This window comes from Cuculus canorus, chromosome 12 (genome assembly GCF_017976375.1).
Source record: "Cuculus canorus isolate bCucCan1 chromosome 12, bCucCan1.pri, whole genome shotgun sequence".
NCBI lineage: Eukaryota > Metazoa > Chordata > Aves > Cuculiformes > Cuculidae > Cuculus > Cuculus canorus.
In genome coordinates, this window is record NC_071412.1 from 15,289,750 (window position 1) to 15,308,770 (window position 19,021).

General features: G+C 50.2%; 2 protein-coding genes across 9 annotated transcripts in view; one reads left to right on the forward strand and one right to left on the reverse strand.

Moving 5' to 3' along the window:
- The first annotated feature begins 1,291 nt into the window (after positions 1-1,291).
- Positions 1,292-11,698, forward strand: FEM1B (fem-1 homolog B). Its single transcript, XM_009567608.2, has 6 exons — positions 1,292-1,783; positions 4,755-8,326; positions 8,723-8,814; positions 8,961-9,071; positions 10,013-10,225; positions 11,560-11,698. Exons 1-2 carry the CDS (start codon positions 1,536-1,538, stop codon positions 6,388-6,390), a joined length of 1,884 nt encoding a protein of 627 aa, XP_009565903.2. The 5' UTR covers positions 1,292-1,535; the 3' UTR covers positions 6,391-8,326; positions 8,723-8,814; positions 8,961-9,071; positions 10,013-10,225; positions 11,560-11,698.
- A 387-nt stretch (positions 11,699-12,085) lies between these two features.
- The window catches only part of ITGA11 (integrin subunit alpha 11), a 75,628-nt gene continuing 68,692 nt past the window's right edge, over positions 12,086-19,021 (reverse strand). For all 8 annotated transcript variants that reach the window (XM_054077951.1, XM_054077952.1, XM_054077950.1 and 5 more), the window contains 10 exons: positions 18,447-18,545; positions 16,987-17,063; positions 16,300-16,389; positions 14,934-15,024; positions 14,694-14,807; positions 13,923-14,009; positions 13,565-13,675; positions 12,955-13,050; positions 12,472-12,585; positions 12,086-12,222 (listed from right to left, as the gene is read on the reverse strand). In XM_054077951.1, the coding sequence (XP_053933926.1) occupies positions 12,151-12,222; positions 12,472-12,585; positions 12,955-13,050; positions 13,565-13,675; positions 13,923-14,009; positions 14,694-14,807; positions 14,934-15,024; positions 16,300-16,389; positions 16,987-17,063; positions 18,447-18,545 (951 nt within the window). In that variant the 3' untranslated portion in view covers positions 12,086-12,150. The remainder of the gene's footprint in view (positions 12,223-12,471; positions 12,586-12,954; positions 13,051-13,564; positions 13,676-13,922; positions 14,010-14,693; positions 14,808-14,933; positions 15,025-16,299; positions 16,390-16,986; positions 17,064-18,446; positions 18,546-19,021) is intronic.

Consider the following 19,021-nt stretch of genomic DNA (forward strand, 5'->3'; position numbering starts at 1 on the left):
TGCTCCCATACATAATGCACAGCCTGGCCTGCATGAAACTTTCCATAAAGAGCAGCGGCTCCAGTTGCATGATTTTAAATTAACTATTAATTAGCACCGATACTGTATCCCCTTGAAAACAATGGCACGCAACAGATGCGGGACAGGCTGCGTATCACGTTACTCACTGCGGTGTTTAGCAGTCTCATGTAACTGGTCACGGCGTGGGGCACCTCCTGATGGTCTCTGGGAGATGATCTGTGCAGAGGAAAGGAGAGGCAGCCAAGCAGGTGGGTTGTATTTAGTTCTTGGTTAAGTGGATATGTGTGCAGCAAGGCTGGTAATGGTGTTCCTGAAACCAAGGATGGAGCTCCTGTGTGTGCTGAGATGGGGGCTGACAGGCTTGCTGGGGTGGAGGCATGGCTGAGGTGATAGAAGCTGCTGGGCCCTTTAAAAAAAGCAATAATCTGAACCGAACAAAACAATCCAACTAACTCAGTTCAACTGAACCAGATCCAACCCAACCAAATCCAACCAAACCAGCTGAACCAGCCCAATTTAACTAAACTAAACCCAACCCAACTCAATCCAACCAAACCAAATCCAGCCCAACTGAACCGAATCCAACCAATCCAAAGCAGCTGAATCAAACCCAACCCAACTCAATCCAACCCAACCCATCCCAACTAAGCCAGATCCAACCAAACTCAGCCTGACTGAACCAGACTCAACCCAAACAAACCAGCCCGACCCTTTGAGCAGCTTCCAGTACTGAAAGGGGCTCCAGGAAAGCTGGGGAGGGGCTCTTGATCAGGGAGTGCAGGGATAGGATGAGGGGGAATGGTTCTCAGCTGAAAGAGGGGAGATTGAGATGAGATCTTAGGAAGAAATGTTTTCCTGTGAGGGTGGGGAGGCCCTGGCCCAGGTTGCCCAGAGCAGTGGTGGCTGCCCCATCCCTGGAGGTGTTCAAGGCCAGGCTGGATAGAGCTTAGAACAACCTGATCCGGTGGGAGATGTCCCTGCCCATGACAGGGGGTGGAACTGGATGGGCTTTGAGGCCCCAAACCATTCCATGAGTCTATGATTAACCGCAGCAGGGCGATCCAGAGCCGGCAGGGACACAGAAAGGGATCCAGAGGCAGCGCCGGGGGGGCGAGGCCTCGCGTGCCGCCCGTGACCCGGAACGCTCGTGTGGCGCCACCGGTTGCAGGGAGGAACACGAAACAGCGGGAGGAGGGCGCTTCCGGTTTTGCTTCCGGAGTGGGCGCGGTGGGCGTGACGGCGCGGTGTGCGCGCGGCGGGGCCCTTCCCGCGACCCGTAGCGGTGCCCCCGCGTTCGCGTCCCCCCGGCTGTTGGGGCGGGTGAGGCGGCGGGGGGCGCCAGGGCCGCTTCGCCGCCGGCCCGGAGGGGCCTGGCCGGGCCCCCGCGGGGGCCGCATGAGCCCCGCGCCGCAACGCGAGTCAGGACGGAGGGGGAGGCGGGCGGAGGGGCCGCCCCGGCGGCGGGGCAGGGCGGCGGGCGGCGGGGCCGCAGCCGGGCGGAGGAAGAAGCGGCGATGGAGGGGCTGGCCGGGTACGTGTACAAAGCGGCGAGCGAGGGGCGAGTGCTGACCCTGGCCGCGCTGCTGCTCAACCGCTCCGAGAGCGACATCAAGTACCTGCTGGGCTACGTGAGCCAGCACGGCGGGCAGCGCTCCACCCCGCTCATCATCGCCGCCCGCAACGGCCACGCCAAGGTGGTTCGTCTGCTCCTCGAGCACTACCGCGTCCAGACACAGCAGACCGGCACCGTCCGTTTCGACGGGTACGTAGAACCCGCTGCTGCCCGCTGGAGACCTGGTGCAGGGCCCCGGTGCTCGCTGAGTGTGTGCTGGGGAAGGAGAATCACAGAATGGTTGGGGTTGGAAAAAGCCCATCCAGTTCCGCCCCCTGCCGTGGGCAGGGACACCTCCCACTGGATCAGGTTCCTCAAAGCCCCATTAACCTGGCCTTGAGCACCTCTAGGGATGAGGCAGCTATGATTTCTCTGGGCAACCAGGGCCAGGCCCTCACTACTCTCACAGCTAGGTTTTTTTTCTTGGGACCTCACCTTAATCTCTTTCAGCTTAAAACCATTCTTCTTCATCCTATCCCTGCACTCCCTGATCAAGAGCCCCTCCCCAGCTTTCCTGGAGCCCCTTTCAGTACTGGAAGCTGCTCTGAGGTCTCTGTGGAGTCTCCTCTCCCCCAGGCTGAACAATCTGAAGTCTCTCAGCCTGTCCTCGTGTGGGAGGTGCTCCATCTTTTGGATCATCTCTATGGCCTCCTCTGGACTCGCTCCAGCAGATCCATGCTCTTCCTGTGCTGAAAGCTTTGCTAGCTATAAAACTGCCTTTGCCCTTCTGAGATCCCCTGCCTGAAACTGCAGCTGAAATAGCATTCACCGCAGCCTGGAAAGCACTTCATTGGGTGTCCCCTCAGCAAGCAGGATGTCCCATGTTCTCTCTTACTGTGCCAGAATGGCCTTTTCTGTGCGGTTGCTCGCTGCCATGGGTGACAGCAGGGCTCTGCTGATCACAGGAACAGGACCTGAATTTACTCAGGTTGAGAGCTTTTTCAGTGTCCAGTCCAGATATCCCAGGGAAGGCGGTTTAGTAGGCATGGTGGGTTTGGGTTGATGGTTGAAGCTGGTGATCTTAGACGTCTTTTCCAGCCTCAATGATTCTGTGATTCTAAAGGGAGGGCGGGAGGTGCCTGGCCCTCAGTGGGGCAGTGCTGCTGGTGCTGCTGTGTGGACAGAAGCCTGGCTGTGATGTCCAGGTCCTTGGCAGTGAGCTGCCACAGGAGGAAGAAGGAATGCTTTTTAAAGATCTCCCACAGTACTCAACTTCTTGCCTGTCTTTCACCTCGGGCTGACTAATAGTGGAGTAGATCAGTGTTTCGAACAGCTTCTGGCTCTGCAGGTGGCTTATGCAGGGAAGACAGCTCATGTCAGGCACTGGGTGAGAGGGACAGCAGTGGGTCCCTGGTATTGTTCAACTGGCTCCTCCTTGATCAGCTGGAGTTGAGCCTGTGCTCAACAGACCAGAAGGTCTGTCTGTCCCAGGGCTTGGTCCTTGCATGCTGATTGAAAGGGGAAGAACCAACTTCCCTGTGTGGTTTGTTTTTTTTTCTTTTTTCCTCTTCTCTTCCAGCTCCTTTTTTTTCACAAGCAAAAAGTGTCTGAAGACACTTAGGGTGAGATCTGCTCTGAGTTTGATTTAAGGAGCGGCCTGTGTTGACAGTTCTGTCAGCCCTCCTCTGCTGCTGGAGTTTCTCATTCCTCATCCTGTGCCTTGACAGAAGGGTGATCAGTTTGTCAGAGCCTCTGCCTGTACGGATTAAAGTGGTGTTGTCTGGGACACAATGGGCACAGTGGGTGCTGCTGGGCGCTGGTGAGAGGAGAAGAGGCGGGAGAGGAGGCGTGTGATCTGGCATCCTTGTCCCTCTGCTTGAGATAAGGTGGCACCGCAGCTTTGCTTGCTTGGGTTCTGGCTTGTAGATAAGTACTTAATAGTGCACCAGCCCATCCCCTCATGTTCATTAACAGCTCCTAGGTCTTGATTTACCTCTCTTTGGTGTTAAAAGTATTCTAATGTGATTATTTACAAAGCAAGGAACTTCTGACAGTGACTAAAGGTGGCCATTTCTGTCTTACAGACACCTCTGCGTGCCAGAGCTCTTAACTGGCCTCCAAAACGTTTTCTAGAGGTGCGCATTTGCTGCATTTGCAGACAGTGTTCCTGTTGAGCGACACGAGAGCTCCATGAAGTGATAAAAATCATTGTTAAAAGTTAAAATGAAGTTGGTGTCGTATGACATTTTAATTTTGAGAAATGTGACTGGACATATGGAAATAAGGCATTTGTGCCTCCTCTGTGATTTGGAGTGTGTGTGGGTGTGTGTTACCTGTGGTGCGAATGCTGCCTGTTTCTGTGTGTGAACCAGAGCAACGGAAGCCTCTATCTTTGTGGTTGCACAGCGTGCTGGGTTTGGAATGCAAACAGCTTAGGAAACTGGTGATGCTTTGCTGAAGTCAACTGTCCCTGCACTGACGAGTGCCAGGAAGCTGTCTCCAAGGCCATGAACAGACCTTGGAACAGTCTGACTCAGGAGAACTTAGCTTTTTAAACTCTGTTTTGTTCTTGGAGTTCCCTCTGTGTAACCAGGTCGGTACGATCCCTTCAAGAGAAGGGATATTGGTGCAGCAGAAGAGGTGGAGTTTTGCAGCTCCAGGAGAGAGCGGTGATAGGAAGTTCTTGAGCCAGCTTTGCTGCCAGCTCCAGTGAATTGTATAGCTGTGCTGTTGTTTGTGCCCAAGTTTGGTTTTTTTTGTGTCAATACGTGAATTTTAAGTTTTCTTTCTTTCTTTCGTGTGTCAGTTTCTGGTACAAGGGATCAAAGAAGTGGTAATTCTTGTAGCTGTTCTCCCCGAGATCTCCAAGGGCTGGAACTTGCAGGTGGGATCTTCAAAGCAGCCTGGGAAGCACTGGTACGAAGTGTGGCTAAATCCCCCGGCTGCTTTGAAGTTTCAACTTCTAACACTGCTTCCTCCGGGAGGTCTGTGTGCTTGATCAGTCTCTCATTCTCTCACCTTGGCTGTCCCGGTAAGTTCTTTCAGGTACAAAACCAGGATGGTGATAAAATGCCTTTGCCTGGCTGGGTACGTGCGTGCCTGTTGCGTACTGCTCATCTGGCTGTGAAAGATGGTTTGAAAGCATCGGTTTAACTGCTTCTTTCTGTCCTTATATTTTCAGCTTTGTCATTGATGGAGCCACAGCTCTCTGGTGTGCGGCAGGCGCCGGCCACTTTGAAGTAGTCAAACTGCTGGTGAGTCATGGCGCTAACGTGAATCACACCACGGTGACCAATTCGACTCCGCTGCGGGCTGCGTGTTTCGATGGCAGGCTGGACATCGTCAAGTACCTGGTCGAAAACAACGCCAACATCAGCATTGCCAACAAGTACGACAACACTTGCCTTATGATCGCAGCCTACAAAGGGCACACGGATGTGGTGAGGTACCTCCTGGAGCAGCATGCCGACCCCAACGCCAAAGCCCACTGTGGTGCTACCGCGCTGCACTTTGCAGCCGAAGCCGGCCACTTGGAAATAGTGAGGGAGCTGGTCAAGTGGAAGGCGGCGATGATGGTGAATGGCCATGGGATGACTCCGCTGAAGGTCGCTGCTGAGAGCTGCAAGGCTGACGTTGTAGAGTTGCTCCTTGCTCACGCCGACTGTGATAGGAGGAGCCGTATTGAAGCTCTGGAACTTCTGGGTGCCTCATTTGCAAATGACAGAGAAAACTATGATATAATGAAGACTTACCACTATTTATATTTAGCGATGCTGGAGAGATACCGAGACAGTGAGAATATAATTGAAAAAGAAGTTCTTCCGCAAATTGAAGCTTATGGAAACAGGACTGAGTGCAGGACTCCTCAGGAATTAGAGTCTATTAGGCAGGATCGAGATGCCCTTCACATGGAAGGCCTCATTGTGCGAGAAAGAATTCTGGGATCGGACAATATTGATGTTTCTCACCCCATTATTTACCGTGGGGCTGTTTATGCAGATAACATGGAGTTTGAACAGTGTATTAAGCTATGGCTCCACGCATTGCATCTGAGGCAGAAGGGCAACAGGAACACTCATAAGGACCTCCTGAGGTTTGCTCAAGTCTTCTCTCAGATGATACACTTGAATGAACCTGTTAAGGCCAAGGACATCGAGAGTGTCCTGAGATGCAGTGTCTTGGAAATAGAACAAGGCATGTCCCGGATCAAAACCACACAGGACTCTGACATTCACACTGCCATGGACAACTACGAATGCAACATCTTTACCTTTCTGTACTTAGTCTGCATCTCTACCAAGACCCAGTGCAGCGAGCAGGATCAGTCGCGAATCAACAAACAGATTTACAACCTGATTCATCTCGATCCCAGGACGCGGGATGGCTCTAGTTTGCTGCATCATGCTGTCAATTCCAGTACACCGGTTGATGACTTCCACACGAATGATGTCTGCAGCTTTCCTAACGCGCTTGTCACAAAACTCTTGCTAGATTGTGGCGCTGACGTGAACGCTGTGGACAATGAAGGAAACAGTCCGCTCCACATCATTGTCCAATACCACAGGCCCATCAGCGACTTCTTGACGTTGCATTCCATCATCATTAGCCTGGTGGAGGCTGGTGCTCACACAGACATGACAAATAAGCAGAAGAAAACCCCTCTGGATAAAAGTACAACAGGGGTGTCTGAAATACTCCTTAAAACTCAAATGAAGCTGAGTCTCAAGTGCCTGGCTGCCCGAGCAGTACGGATCTATAACATCAGCTACCAAAACCAGATCCCCAGAACTCTGGAAGAGTTTGTGAAGTTTCACTAGGCTATGTAAAGTCTTTTGTGGCGGTGCTATCCTGGGACAACATCAACTGCAGGCAGCAGAATACACGGAGCTGTTTTACTCTGTTCTCTTGGGTTTGGGTTCCTCTGGATTCAGTCTGCAGCCTCAGTTCTCATGCAGATCCGGGGGAGGGGGGAAAAAAAGCCACATCATTCTCCTGTAGTCATATCCAATGGTTTTGGTAACTTCTTTTGGTTAAAAGAATTTATCTCTTGTTTTTTGTAAACAAAATGAAAAGAATCACAATATAACTTGTGCAGGATGTTTTGTTTCCAGTACACATCTCCACTTGCAATTTGCAGCCGAATGCTTTAGGTCATTCTTTACGCAGGCACCTCCTAAAGCCTGTGTCACAGAGGCTGCGGCTTTGCAAGTTTTAAAACTTCTTGGAGTGAGGTGGGGAAGAACAGTGGGAAATTATGTGGTAGTTGGTTAAAAAGTGACGTCTGGACGTACAGAGCAAGTCAATGCTCTCATACCTCACTATCTTTTTACGCCTTTCAGTTAATGCTGAAGATGTTGGTAACATTTTAAAATGTTATTTTTTCTTAAAGTAAGCATTGAACAGCTTAATTTTCAACGTTATCAACAGCTACAGCCCCACAGGATGCTCTGTTAGGAAATACAGGTTTAAATTCAGCTGTGGTATGTTCATTTAATGATAGTTGAAGTATCAAGCTCTTCTTTTATACTGCTAAAATAGGCATTGAATAATGTTTGGAAAAGGAACTTTGCACATCAAGCGAAACGAACCTGAGTCATGGTTTCTTTTTATGTAGCTGAGTTGCTCATATATAAAGGTCATGCATGGATACCTAGAAAATTGATAGGGTATTTGTGTTTATGTGTGTCCCAACATTTCAAAATGCTTTTAACTTGGGTTTTTGTTTTTTTTTTTTGTTGTTTCAATGATCAACACGCACCTTTTTGACTCAAAAGTATGTATAACTGCACTCTTGGATTCCAAATGCTGTATCTTCCTAATGGAGTAGTCTGTCGCCAAAGAGAGTCTTCCTTTGGAGCGGGGACGCTGCTTTTCTGATAAGCGCAGAGTCTGTGCCTCCCTGAATTGGACTTGAGGATTTTTCATGGTTTTTACTCCTTTCATGATGAAAATCTCTATTAAAACTGATTTTTAAAAAATTGTCCTATCATAAAATCTTTTATGATAAGCAACTGATTGTATAATAACAGTGTTGCTGGAGAAAAGTCCTTCTCCTTGGTAGAAGTTGCAGATGCTCCAACAGTAAAATGTCACTTGTTTTGACAGGCTACTGAAAACTCTGTTTATTTAAAACGCAGCTTTTTAACTGTCAGATGATGAAAGAATGTTCTGTAGGTCTTTTTTAAACAATCTGGGTAGAACTTTAAGGCAAGATTTGGGCACACGTTTCTATTTGTATTACAAATAAATAAACATTGAATGTGGAATTAGCTTGTAACTCTTAATTTTTGTCTAGTGCCAAGCAGAGCAGCGCTGCTTGGGTTGTGTGGTAGTGTAAACACTGGCTGTTGTGTCTCTGTAGAGAGAAAAGTTTTAGAAGTACTTTGTCTTCTAACATGCAAACTTTACTGTGCTAGAAACTAGCTCCTAAATCGAGGAATGTGTCTGTTGTATCTCAGGTGTGGCAAAGCCAAATGCAACCCAGGCCTTAATGCAACAAATGGATGTGGCCAGGCTGTTGGGAAGGTGTTTGTGTTTCTGTAGGTCTGTACCCTAGACATCTTCCTCCTACGCACTGAGATGTGCTGCTCTGAGCTCATTGGAAAACCTACAGTTGGTGTTTTGCTGAGGATTTACAGCTGCAATATTCAGCGTGGCCTTTGGAAATGCAAGGAAATATTTAACTCATTGTGGCTCATCGCGAGAACCGGAGAATGCCTTGAGGCCCTCGTTTTGGGACTGTGTCTGTTACTGGTAAGTCTTTGAACCTAAAACTTAAACAACTTAAAAACATGCAGCAGGTGATTATTATTGAGCTAGTAAAGCTGCTGGTAGTTAACTCAGTTAAAGTTAATCAGTGTGTGATTCGGTGTGTACCTGTTACAGATAAAGAGTTGTCATCCTTTTCTGCCCTCTGGTCCTCGCTGTCCCTTTCCACCCTTGTGCATTTATTTGTGATGCGTGTGTAGTTACTAACGAGTTGATGGTCCTGGAGTCTGTCGGACTTGGGAGGCGGGGGGAAGGAGGAGGGCTGTGCAGCTACTCATGCTGTTTGCTGTGAAACAAAGCATACTGGATTGGGAGTAATTTTGAGTTACTGTATTGTTGATTTAAGACAGGATTTCCTTGCACCATTGTTTTTTTTCTCAGGACCTGCTTCTGACATGAAATAATCAAGGTGGTATGAAATACCTGTATAAAACCATTCTTGGAACAATCATGCCTGCTTGGAGTATCTGCAGGTAACAACAAAGTGAAGGAAGCTGCTCCTTCCACACTTTTTTAATAAGGAAACTATGTTAGACCAAAAGATCTTGTGGAAAAGCTGCTTCTTCCTGCTTTCCTGTAGCTTTGCTCTCATCTTTTCCCGCTTTTGGCTCTGTTGCAGGATATTTGCCGAGGTTCTGCTCTTTTCATGCTGTCACTGGGATGACTTCAGTATATGAAGACCTGAAGAGAGAAGCAGAATACCCAGAAGCAGCAATAGAACTTCACTTGTGTAAGTTACAAAATGCTTTATAAAGAGCAGATGGTCTGTGCCGCAGAAGGAGCGGCTGATGCTGAAGCTGCTCCTGTCTCAGGTGTGGCCCCTGATCTTTGTCCTGGCTCCCAATTAAGTCAGGTTCCTGCTTGTCTGTGTCCTGGGAAGGTGGTGGTGTGCACGTGCTGTTCTGCCACCTTCGCTATGGCAGTAGAAGCTCTTGGCCAAAGGACAGGACAAAACAGTTGTGCCTGTTCCCGCATGCCTGTGGGTGCAGCAGCATCTCCTGCAGCTCTTGGCGTTCCGGCACCTTTCCTCTCCTTAGGCTGGAAATATCAGGCATTAAAAGCTGAAAGAGTGAGCTTGCTCTCTCTGGAAGTTATTTAAAGCTCTGGAAAAAAAGTCTGTACAGAGGCACAGGTACCCCCTTTGCTGGAAACAAGGAGCTGGGTAATGTCCCCTTTGCAGGGACGAGGTGTGTGTGCACCTGGGGGTGAGGGTCTGTTATTTATAGAGCTGGCTTGGTGCAGAGAGCTGCTGTTGGAGGGCAGCCTGGCTTTTAAAAATACACTTTGTTGAGGCCAGCCTGTACTTGGTGGGATGCAAACACTTGACAAACCCAGAGACTCAGTTTCTCGGGGAGTACTCGGGCAGGTGAGCTGAAGCAGAAGGGCAGTGGGTGGTGGGAGCTGCAGCTGGTATTTCATATGCTCATCTTTGGGTCAGCTATGCTTAAACCATGGTCCTTGCATGGTGATGAGAGCCCTAGCTGACCCTCAGATTACGTAGCTGCATGGAAAGCTGAGTTTTTCACTTACTTATTCCATAGCCTTCTGCACCTCTATGGAGACAAACACAGCTCAGTTGTACTCTGAGCGTTGACATCAGCAAGCAGGGGAAAGCACTTGGCTTAGTAAAGAAAACTGTTTTCTAACAACAAGTCACTTTTATTTTTCCAGATATCAGCACTCAAGTTATGTGTTTGGCAGGGACTGCACACCAGCCCCTTTGCCGCACCGTGCCCTCTGCCAGTCCAGGGACTCCCCTTGCCTCAAGCCCTGTCTCCCTGCGCCAGCGGTGCCCATTTGCTCTGGTCCCCTCCATGCTCACTGCAGGGTTTGCAGGATCAGGCCCTGGCTGGGGCTGTGCTCCCCTGTTTGGAGTATGTCAAGGTACAGCATGAAAGCTGAGTTTAGCTGAAGCTGGTGAGAGCTGGGGTCAGATGGGGTGGCTTAGGAGAGCTTGTTTTACTGAGACTTCCCTGGGCATAACTGAGCTTGTGAACTGAAGCACCCGTGTGGAGCAGCTTGACTGTTTTCTCAGTGCTGTTTTGAGTTAAATCGCTACAAGCTGTGGGTGGAAGTAGCTTTAACCAAGTTCTCAGTAGCTGCAAACTCTATGTTCTGACTTGCAGACAGGGAAGCGCTGATGCTTTGATGCCTCTTTTAGATAAGGAGAGAAGCCTGCAGGAGGGGGTGAGTGCCATGGTCACCCTAAGCTACTGTGGTGTCATTGGGGAATGGGAATTATGTTCTTGGAGCGTTTTGCATGAATGCAAATGAAAGTGAAGCACCCAAAGGTGCAGAGTGGCAGTTGCACAGCAGCCCCCTGTCTGCAGTGAGCTATAACCCCATGCCTTGGCTGGCATCACCAGGCATCCCTCCTGCCGTGAGCTACAGCCCCACACGTTGGCTGGGGTCACCAGCTGTCCCTCTGTAGTGAGCTACAGTGAGCTGTCATAGAGTGGTTTGAGTTGGAAGGGACCACAAAGCCCATTCAGTTCCTCCCACTGGATCAGGGGCTCCAGGCCCCATCCAGCCTGGCCCTGAACACCTCCAGGGATGGGGCAGCCACCACTGCTCTGGGCACCCTGGGCCAGGGCCTCCCCACCCTCACAGGAGAACATTTCTTCCTAAGATCTCATCTCAATCTCCCCTCTTTCAACTGAAAACCGTTCCCCCTTGTCCTAGCCCTGCATTCCCTGATCAAGAGCCCCTCCCCAGCTTTTCTGGAGCCCCTTTCAGCACTGGAAGCTGCTCTAACAAGCTCAACCCTCTTAGCTGGTCCTTATAGCAGAGGTGTTCCAGCCCCCAGATCATCTTCGTGGCCTCCTCTAGACTCGTACGCAGCCGAGCTGCTAGCACGGAACAGAAGGAAAGGGTACGCATTTTCACAATACTGTATTTTTAATCCCTAAAAAATACCAGGACAGTATTTAACGCACGTCATTACGCATCTGGCAGAAGTAGGCTTTCTTTTCATCCATAAAATTAATATTAGCATAAATAATTCTGTTATGCAAAAAGAACGATTTTTGTCAAACAGCGCTGATGGGCGGTTTCGCATGACACCGAGTCTGTACAATTATGATACACGGGCGGACCCTTGCTGGACGCAAGCTCTCCCAAACTGCTCAGTTTGTAGGAAACGCCTCAAACTGGGGTTTGATTTTTTTTTTTATTTGATTTCTTTTTTAATTTTCTTTTTTTCTCCTTTGCTTAAACAGGGCAATATTTTTATAACAACTATGTACAACTGGACGCTGGAGATTGGCATTAAGGTGCTTTCACTTGTCATCATTTGTAGTCAGTGCATTAAGAAGGCGGCAAATTAACATCTTCACGCAATTGCTCCGGTTACTGAAGGCAATGCAGTTTGAGAGCCACGGCCACCAAAGCCCAGGTGTTTGCTCCAGCTTAGCCATGGGAATGAGCAATCCTCACTTTTTTGAAGATACTTTGATTTTTTTTTAAGGATTTTTGCAGCCCCACAGCTTGCCTCACATTATGGACATGTTGCTTCAGCAGCCCCTGCAGCCCCTCCGTCTCTGTGCCACTGCTGCCTCCTTGCAAACCCAGTTTGCAGCTCCTTGCGCTGGGGCGCGGGGCCATGATCAGGGGGAGTTTGGTGTGGGTAGGAATATTTTTATGGCTTTTGGACCTGTTGAGGTGATTTCACACAAAGGGGCGAACTCTCATGTTGATGCCAGCCCAAGTTCAGCACCCGAATCCCTCAGCATTGAGGTGAACCTCTGCTCCGTGACCAGCGAGGGGCTGGAAGCGGTGCTGGGGGTGATAAACCAGCAGCCCTGGCAGCATCACTCCAGCCCTTGGGTGTTACGCTCCCGCTCCGCTGCTCGTCTGTGGCTCCCACTTTTGAAAAATCCAAGCTGTAGGGTGAAAGAAAAACAAAAGCAAACCCCAACATTACTTCAGCTGATTGCTGAGAAGCGTCTTTCTTTGACTGGGATAGTGCTGGAAGGTTTAGACCCTGGATATCAATAATATGGAAGTGGAAAGAGGTTGAAGGAGTTTTTTGCTGAGAGGCTCATGAGGCTGTGGACATGAAGCTGCAGGGTCCCTCGGTGCATGGGGGTCTCCACCAAGACCCCTATGTGCATGGCTTAAGGGCTGCTCACCTTCCAGAGGGCGAGGACAAGCAGGGCCAGGAGCAAGAGACCTCCTAAGGTGCTCCCCAGGATGATCCAGATGGGAATCTGTGACTCCTCTGGTTTGGATATTTCAAATGTTATCTGCAAGGGAAGAACATAAAAATATGCTGGTGCTGCTGGGTGCAAGAGCCTGGGGGGCAGAAACCAAGGGGATGATGGGGATGCTGAGCATCTCCTGCTTTGGGAGGTTGCTGGAGCTGCTGGGGAAGATGCCCAACCTGCGCACCAGTGACTTGGCTCAGGTTTTTGCTGCTGAGTCTGGTGGTGCTGGGACAGGAGCTGCGTGGCTCTGGCCACAGCTGCACCGGGTTGCTCTGGGCTTTGTGGAGCTGGGTGCTTGGTCACTCCAGCTCTTCTGCAAGCTACAGGGTCACACTGGGGCAGAGCAGGGTGTTCCAACATTCCCGAAGCTGCTGGGTCCATGTGTGACCATCCTGACTAGGAGCTCACCTGGCGGCTGGGGTCCTCCTCTCGGAAGACGAAGGGGCTTCCAAAGCGTCGCTGGAGAGCAGCGGTCGTGGTAATCTTCAGTGACTTGAACTTCAGCTGTGTGAAGAAGTGTTGGACATGAACATTGTAGAATCGTGGAATGGTTTGAGTTGGAAGGGACCTTAAAGCCCATTCAGTTTCAACCCCCTGCCATGGGCAGAGACACCTTCCACTGGATCAGGGTGCTCAAAGCCTCATCCAACCTGGCCTCCTGTCAGAGTCAGTGCCCCAGACAGTTGTGCTCCCCCTCCCTGGCTTTGCACCCGCACCAGGGATGCTCTGTGCTGCAAGCCTGGATGATGCAGGTCAAGTAGTGAGTGTCGTTAAATTACAGCAGAAAGGACTGCTTGGGATTAAATTCCCCACAATGAGATGCTTGCAGAATGTTGGCTGCTCGCACTGAGAGAATAAGTGGGCTTTGAAAACAAACAACACCCCATGCATACTTGGGCTTCCTGGGAGGGAAGGCAATCATAGGAGGGGGAAGAAAAAAACTCCACCCATGATTTGTGGTGTGAGTGCTACTTTGGGGGATTTCTCCTTGAAACATGTCTGCTTTAGGAGGACTTACTGCTTTCAGAGACTTCATCCACAGATTGCCATGTAAGTGTAAGTTCATCTCCTCGTTGGGGGCTAATTTCACATTGCAGTCGATAGAAACGATGTCAGAGTTGCTGTGGTTCTGCAAGGGGAGAAGCTTAGTGGTGTGGTAGCGTTGCTGCTGAGAAGGGGATAAAACCCCTCTGGACTTCTGCCCTGCCACACACTGAAGGGAGCAAGATCCTAGCCCCGGTGGAGGGGCCACATACTCATCCTTTCCCCGCGGCAATGGAGAATCCCCATTCCAGGGGCTTCCTTTCTGGTTTGGTGGCTGCCGGAGGCAGTGGGGCTCAGCCCAGGGCCAGGATCAGACCCATGAAGGTGCGTACCAGGTGGGGGATGCGGGAGAGGTCCTCCTCTGCTGGTGTTCTTCGGTAGTCAGTGGTGTTTCCCCAGATGTTGCAGGTTGTGTTCTCCTGTAGGAGAAGCTGATGAGCTCTGAGCATGGGGGTGCGACCATGTTCAGCACCCAGCCTGGTGGAAGCTGTGGTTCCCAACTCACCCCAAACCCAGCTCTCGACATAGAGTCATAGAATGGTTATGGTTGGACTTTTAAGATCGTCGAGTCCAACCATCGATCCAGCCCTGCCAAGTCTGCCACCAGACCACATCCCCAAGTACGACATCTGCTCTCTTTTAGACACCTCCAGGGATGGTGATTCAACCACCTCCCTGGGCAGCCTGTTCCAATTCTCCTGCTGGGCTCTTTCCGTCACGCATCCTGCATGGCTGCAGAGGCAGTGGGAGGCTTGGGTTCTGCTCCCAGCCCTCTCACTGCTTCTATGGGCACTCAAGCCCGCAGTTGGCTCCAGACACAGTTAATGCCTTCAAGACCCTCAAGAATTCATTGCCTACTGGATGGAGGTCTAGCTTGGAAAAATATTTGGATTAAACCCTTTGGCTGCTACCATTTTCCATATTTCCAGCCAAACAAATGCAAAAGGGAGAAGCCTGAGCATTAGCCAAGACTGTCCGTGCAGGTGTGAGCATAGGGGGGGTTTGCAAAAGGGTGGGGTGACTGACTGCAGGGTGTCTCCATCCCCACCCCTGGTGCAGAAGGGACCTGCCCGCGCTTAAAGGGGATGAAACACCCATCCTACCTGATCCACCATGAAGCTGTTCAGGAGCAGGAGCCGGTTGCCCGCCCGGGTGGCCACAGGGATGGTGAGCTTGATGGTCACCCCCTCCACTGGGAAGAAGCCGAGGTTCTGCAGCTGTGAGGGCAAAGGACAGGGATGTGCCTGGAACGCCACTGTCCCACGGGATGGGGATGAACAGGGTGACCGTAGCACATTCCACCTTTGAGGGGTCCATCAGCCTGTTTGAAACCTCCTCCTTACCTTGAAGATGCAATGAAAGGGGGGACCGATGCTGTTGTATCTCTCCAGGGAGTTGTTTGACCTGATTTCGTAGTAGTCCAGGCTTGATGTCCTGTCATGACAAAGAAGGACAAGGTGTGAAGTGGGCTCAGAGCAAACAGGGCACGAAGCAGCACCCAGCACACGGCTGGGCAGCCCCAGCCCCTCCACAGGCCAATTCCCCCGGGAGAGGACTTTTGGTCTCTCTTGCCCCATTTTTGGAAGGAAACCATTGCTTGGCTCCACCGTGTGCAAAAGAAGATGGTGGATTTTCACCCTATTCTGCTTCTGCAGCATTTTCCCTTTCTTTGTAGAATTTTTCTCGCCTTTTTAATATAACAGAGCCATCCAGGGCCATGGTCAGTGGTTTGAATGCTGTGTGTGAATCTGAGGAGGGAAATCACACCTCTGTTTCACAGCTGGAGAGGAGGGGAAGGAAGAACCAGGAGGAAAGGAGCCACGGTCATCCAATGCGTGCCCTGGCCAGGATTGCCTGCGATGGGATGCACGCTCACCAGTGTCATAACATGGTGCACATGGTCCGAACCCCCCAGAACTCTGAAACCATTTACTCCCCAAGGTACTCAAATGTGATTTTTATTTTCTTTTGTGCTGTTACTTTTCCTCCAAGTTCTCCTTTCTCTTGTAAGGACAGTTATGATATTTGTTAAGTTGAGAATCTCCCCACTTCCCATTGATTTTAAGTACTAAAGTGGTTTTATTCTCAGTGCCTCATTGCCCCCAGTCTAAAAAAAAAAAAGATGACTAAAGGTCTCAAAAATCTGCTAAGGATTGCCGCAAACAATGCCAGGGAATGTGCTTCTGGGGTGTATATTTTTTATTATCAGGTTAATAAATTATCATCTCTGCTTTCGCTCCCTGCTCTCCTTGGACCGAGGATGCTGTTTGCTCCAGTTACTGTTTATGCCCAAAGCCTTCCAGACACATCCCTCAGCTGAGCTTCTGGCAAGGTGATTTTGAAATGGCTACCAGCCCAGACATTGGCTCCTAACGCATGATACAAACATTATTACCTACAATAAGTACTTTTTCCCTTTGATAAAAATTGCCCTCTCACTTCTTTAATAACACTTGTGCATTTAAACATTATGAAAGTGCAACTCCTCGTTGCTTCTTGCAGCTGATTTTTATAAGGAGCCTCTGAGCGGGATGTGCAGCACTGAGGAATCACTGCAGACCCCCTGATTTTATGGTTCTTCTGCCTGTTTTCTAAACCGCAAGCAAATTCCCCAAATTTAAGGTCTGTGCTCTGTTTGAACACTGGTTTTGCTGAAGGACACCCTGCAAGTTCCCTCCATGAGCTGCACCCCCTTCCAAAACCACACACCTGGTGAAGAGCAGGTCAGCCTCATACTTCAGGTGAAAATTCAGGTGGGCAAAGTTGTCTTCCTTGGTGCTTTCCTTCTCCTCGCTGTCACTGAAATAGCAGCAGGGCAAGATGAGTCCCCTCTGAAGTTTTGGAGGGTTCATAAGAAGCAGGTGGGAGAGGGCTGGATTCTGGCTTTTTTATAGAATGTGTGGTCTGGAAGGAACCACAAAGCCCATCCAGTTCCACCCCCTGCCATGGTCAGGGACACCTCCCCCCAGATCAGGTTGCTCACAGCCCCATCCAACCTGGCCCTGAACACCTCCAGGGATGGGGCAGCCACCACTGCTCTGGGCAACCTGGGCCAGGGCCTCCCCACCCTCACAGGAAAACATTTCTTCCTGAGATCTCATCTCAATCTCCCCTCTTTCGGCTGAAAACCATTCCCTCTCATCCTATCCCTGTACTCCCTGATCAAGAGCCCCTCCCCAGCTTTCCTTTTTTGGACCAAACTGTAAAGAGCAGCTGGTGAATACGGAGTTGCACACTCTGTGACAACCCACGGCAATCGGGTTTCCTGGTGGTTATTCCCCGAGTAAAGCCTCCAGCATCACTTATGGCTATGGAAGAAGGAAACCCAACAGAGCAGGCAACAACAGACATTGCGAACACAGGCAAGGGGAGTGGAGGGAGAAAGCAACCATTAACCTGTTAGCGATCAAGTAGATCTCCATGCTTTGAAGGAAAATCGACTTGCTGAATTCAAAATCCAGGCGAAATGATACCTGTGGAGGTTGGAAACACATTGGAGAAAATGTTAGGGGGCAGAAAAAAAACCAATGAGAGCCTGCCAGGAGCAGCGTGGGGGCTCTGTGGGTGAGAGCATCCACCTGATCCCACTGGGAGATGCTGCCGGGCTTTGGGCAGAGCCTTGGCTTTCGAGGGAGAGAAGAGGCCACACTGGGGATTTGCAGGATCTGCTCTCAGCTCTGCACACTTCATTTTTTTTTTTGCTCTGAGAGTGGTGAAGCGAGCAGTCCCCCTTTGGAAGAGAAAGCCTCCGGGGGACCTGCAGCGAGAGGCCGCTCGCTCCCATCTGCGGCACGGGGTCGGCTGGCGGGGGAAGGCAGCCAGAGAGCGGCCAACAACAATAAAATGTGATAAATGTCACATCTGCAAGAGCTGTGGCAATGACCTCAAACTGTCTGGGACTGAACAGCTGAGTATAATATTAAAGCTCCTGCTGCTCTCGGGCCAAATTTCCATTTCCAGCTTGTCTTTGTTTTGGCAGGACCTGGACTACCTGATGCCACGCAGATGCATTCTCAGCCCCCATAGGTCATGGGGAGTCAGGCTGCTGCACTCTCATGCACGGCCACAGGCATCCGAGAGGGCTTTTTTTGGGAGTTTTAAAGCCGAGCGAGATGCCTGGAGCTCATCTATAATTTTCAGGCTTCTGACAAGGAAAGGCTTCAGATGGATACAGTGCCTGGAAAGATTTGTCTCTTTAGATCCTGCTTGTCTCGGCTCGTTTTCCCACAGGGACGTAGGTGGGGTTTCACAGGGTGACATCAGAGAGCAGACTCGGTGAGTCCTGCCTTGCCTATAGCATCTCCTCACTTCTCCCTCCCTAACTTAATGCTGCACAGAACATTTACAAAGGGGTTTATAACATTTAAAAAATGATGCTCGCTGGACCTGGACACTGGGAATTGTGAGCTGCAGTCTGCGGAATGCCACCAGCCTGAAGGGGCTTGAGCAGGCTTGGAGGAGGACCTGGAGGGACCTTGGGTGTTTGGAGCAATGAAGAGCTCTCAGGCAAAGAAGGGGGACTCATCCTGCGGGGAAGGAACTTGGGGAAGTTACCATCGGTGGTTTGAAGTCAATTGCTCCAAAGGACTGGAGTCAAATTCTTAGACTCAGAAGTTTGATTTTGATACTCTCTTAACACCAAGGCAGTGTCCTAACCCTTCCAGCTCCCCTAAACCCACCCTTCAAATACCAACAAGGGACAGAAAAAGGGAAGAAATCAAATATTTATCTTTAAAAATCCTGTTCAAAGCCACCCAGCCACAAGACGGAGGGATGTGGCCCTGCAGCTACCACAGGGGAATAGGGCTTCTGTCCCATGAGTGAAGCCAGACTTGGGCAGGAGGGAACAACTTTACCTTGGCCTTGGCTCGGAAGAAGGGGTAGCTCACGTTGCACACTTTCTTGTTGGGGTTCTTGTCTTCAGTCATGCAGTCAATGTTGATATCTGTGTCATCCTAAAAGGAGACGTGAAACATCTGTGACACTGGCGTGAACCCCATGACCCGGCTCTTCATGAAAGCAAGAAATGCACCCACAGGGCTCAAACAGGCTTTAACTTTTGGGAAAAACTAAACAAACACCCCCCTGTTTGCTGCAGGCTGAGCATCCTTCTGACACAGCTGAATTTCTACGGCCATTCCTGGAGAGGAGCATTTCTAGCAAATGGCTTCCAGCTTCCTGATATAAATCCTCCTTAGAAATTTAACTACAGTGGTGGATGGATAAACCTGATTGTTCTTGGCACTGTGTTTGTGAAGAATAATGCTTTCCTGTGGTGAGGAGTCACAGGGAAGCATCAAGAGACACCAGGTGATATTATCCTGCATGGCTATCAGCAAAGGAGTAACATTTAATTCCCTCTTCTCTACAATCGCTTTCCTGCTGCTTGAAACCCTTCCAGCTCACCACCAGCCTGGACAAGCTCCTTCCC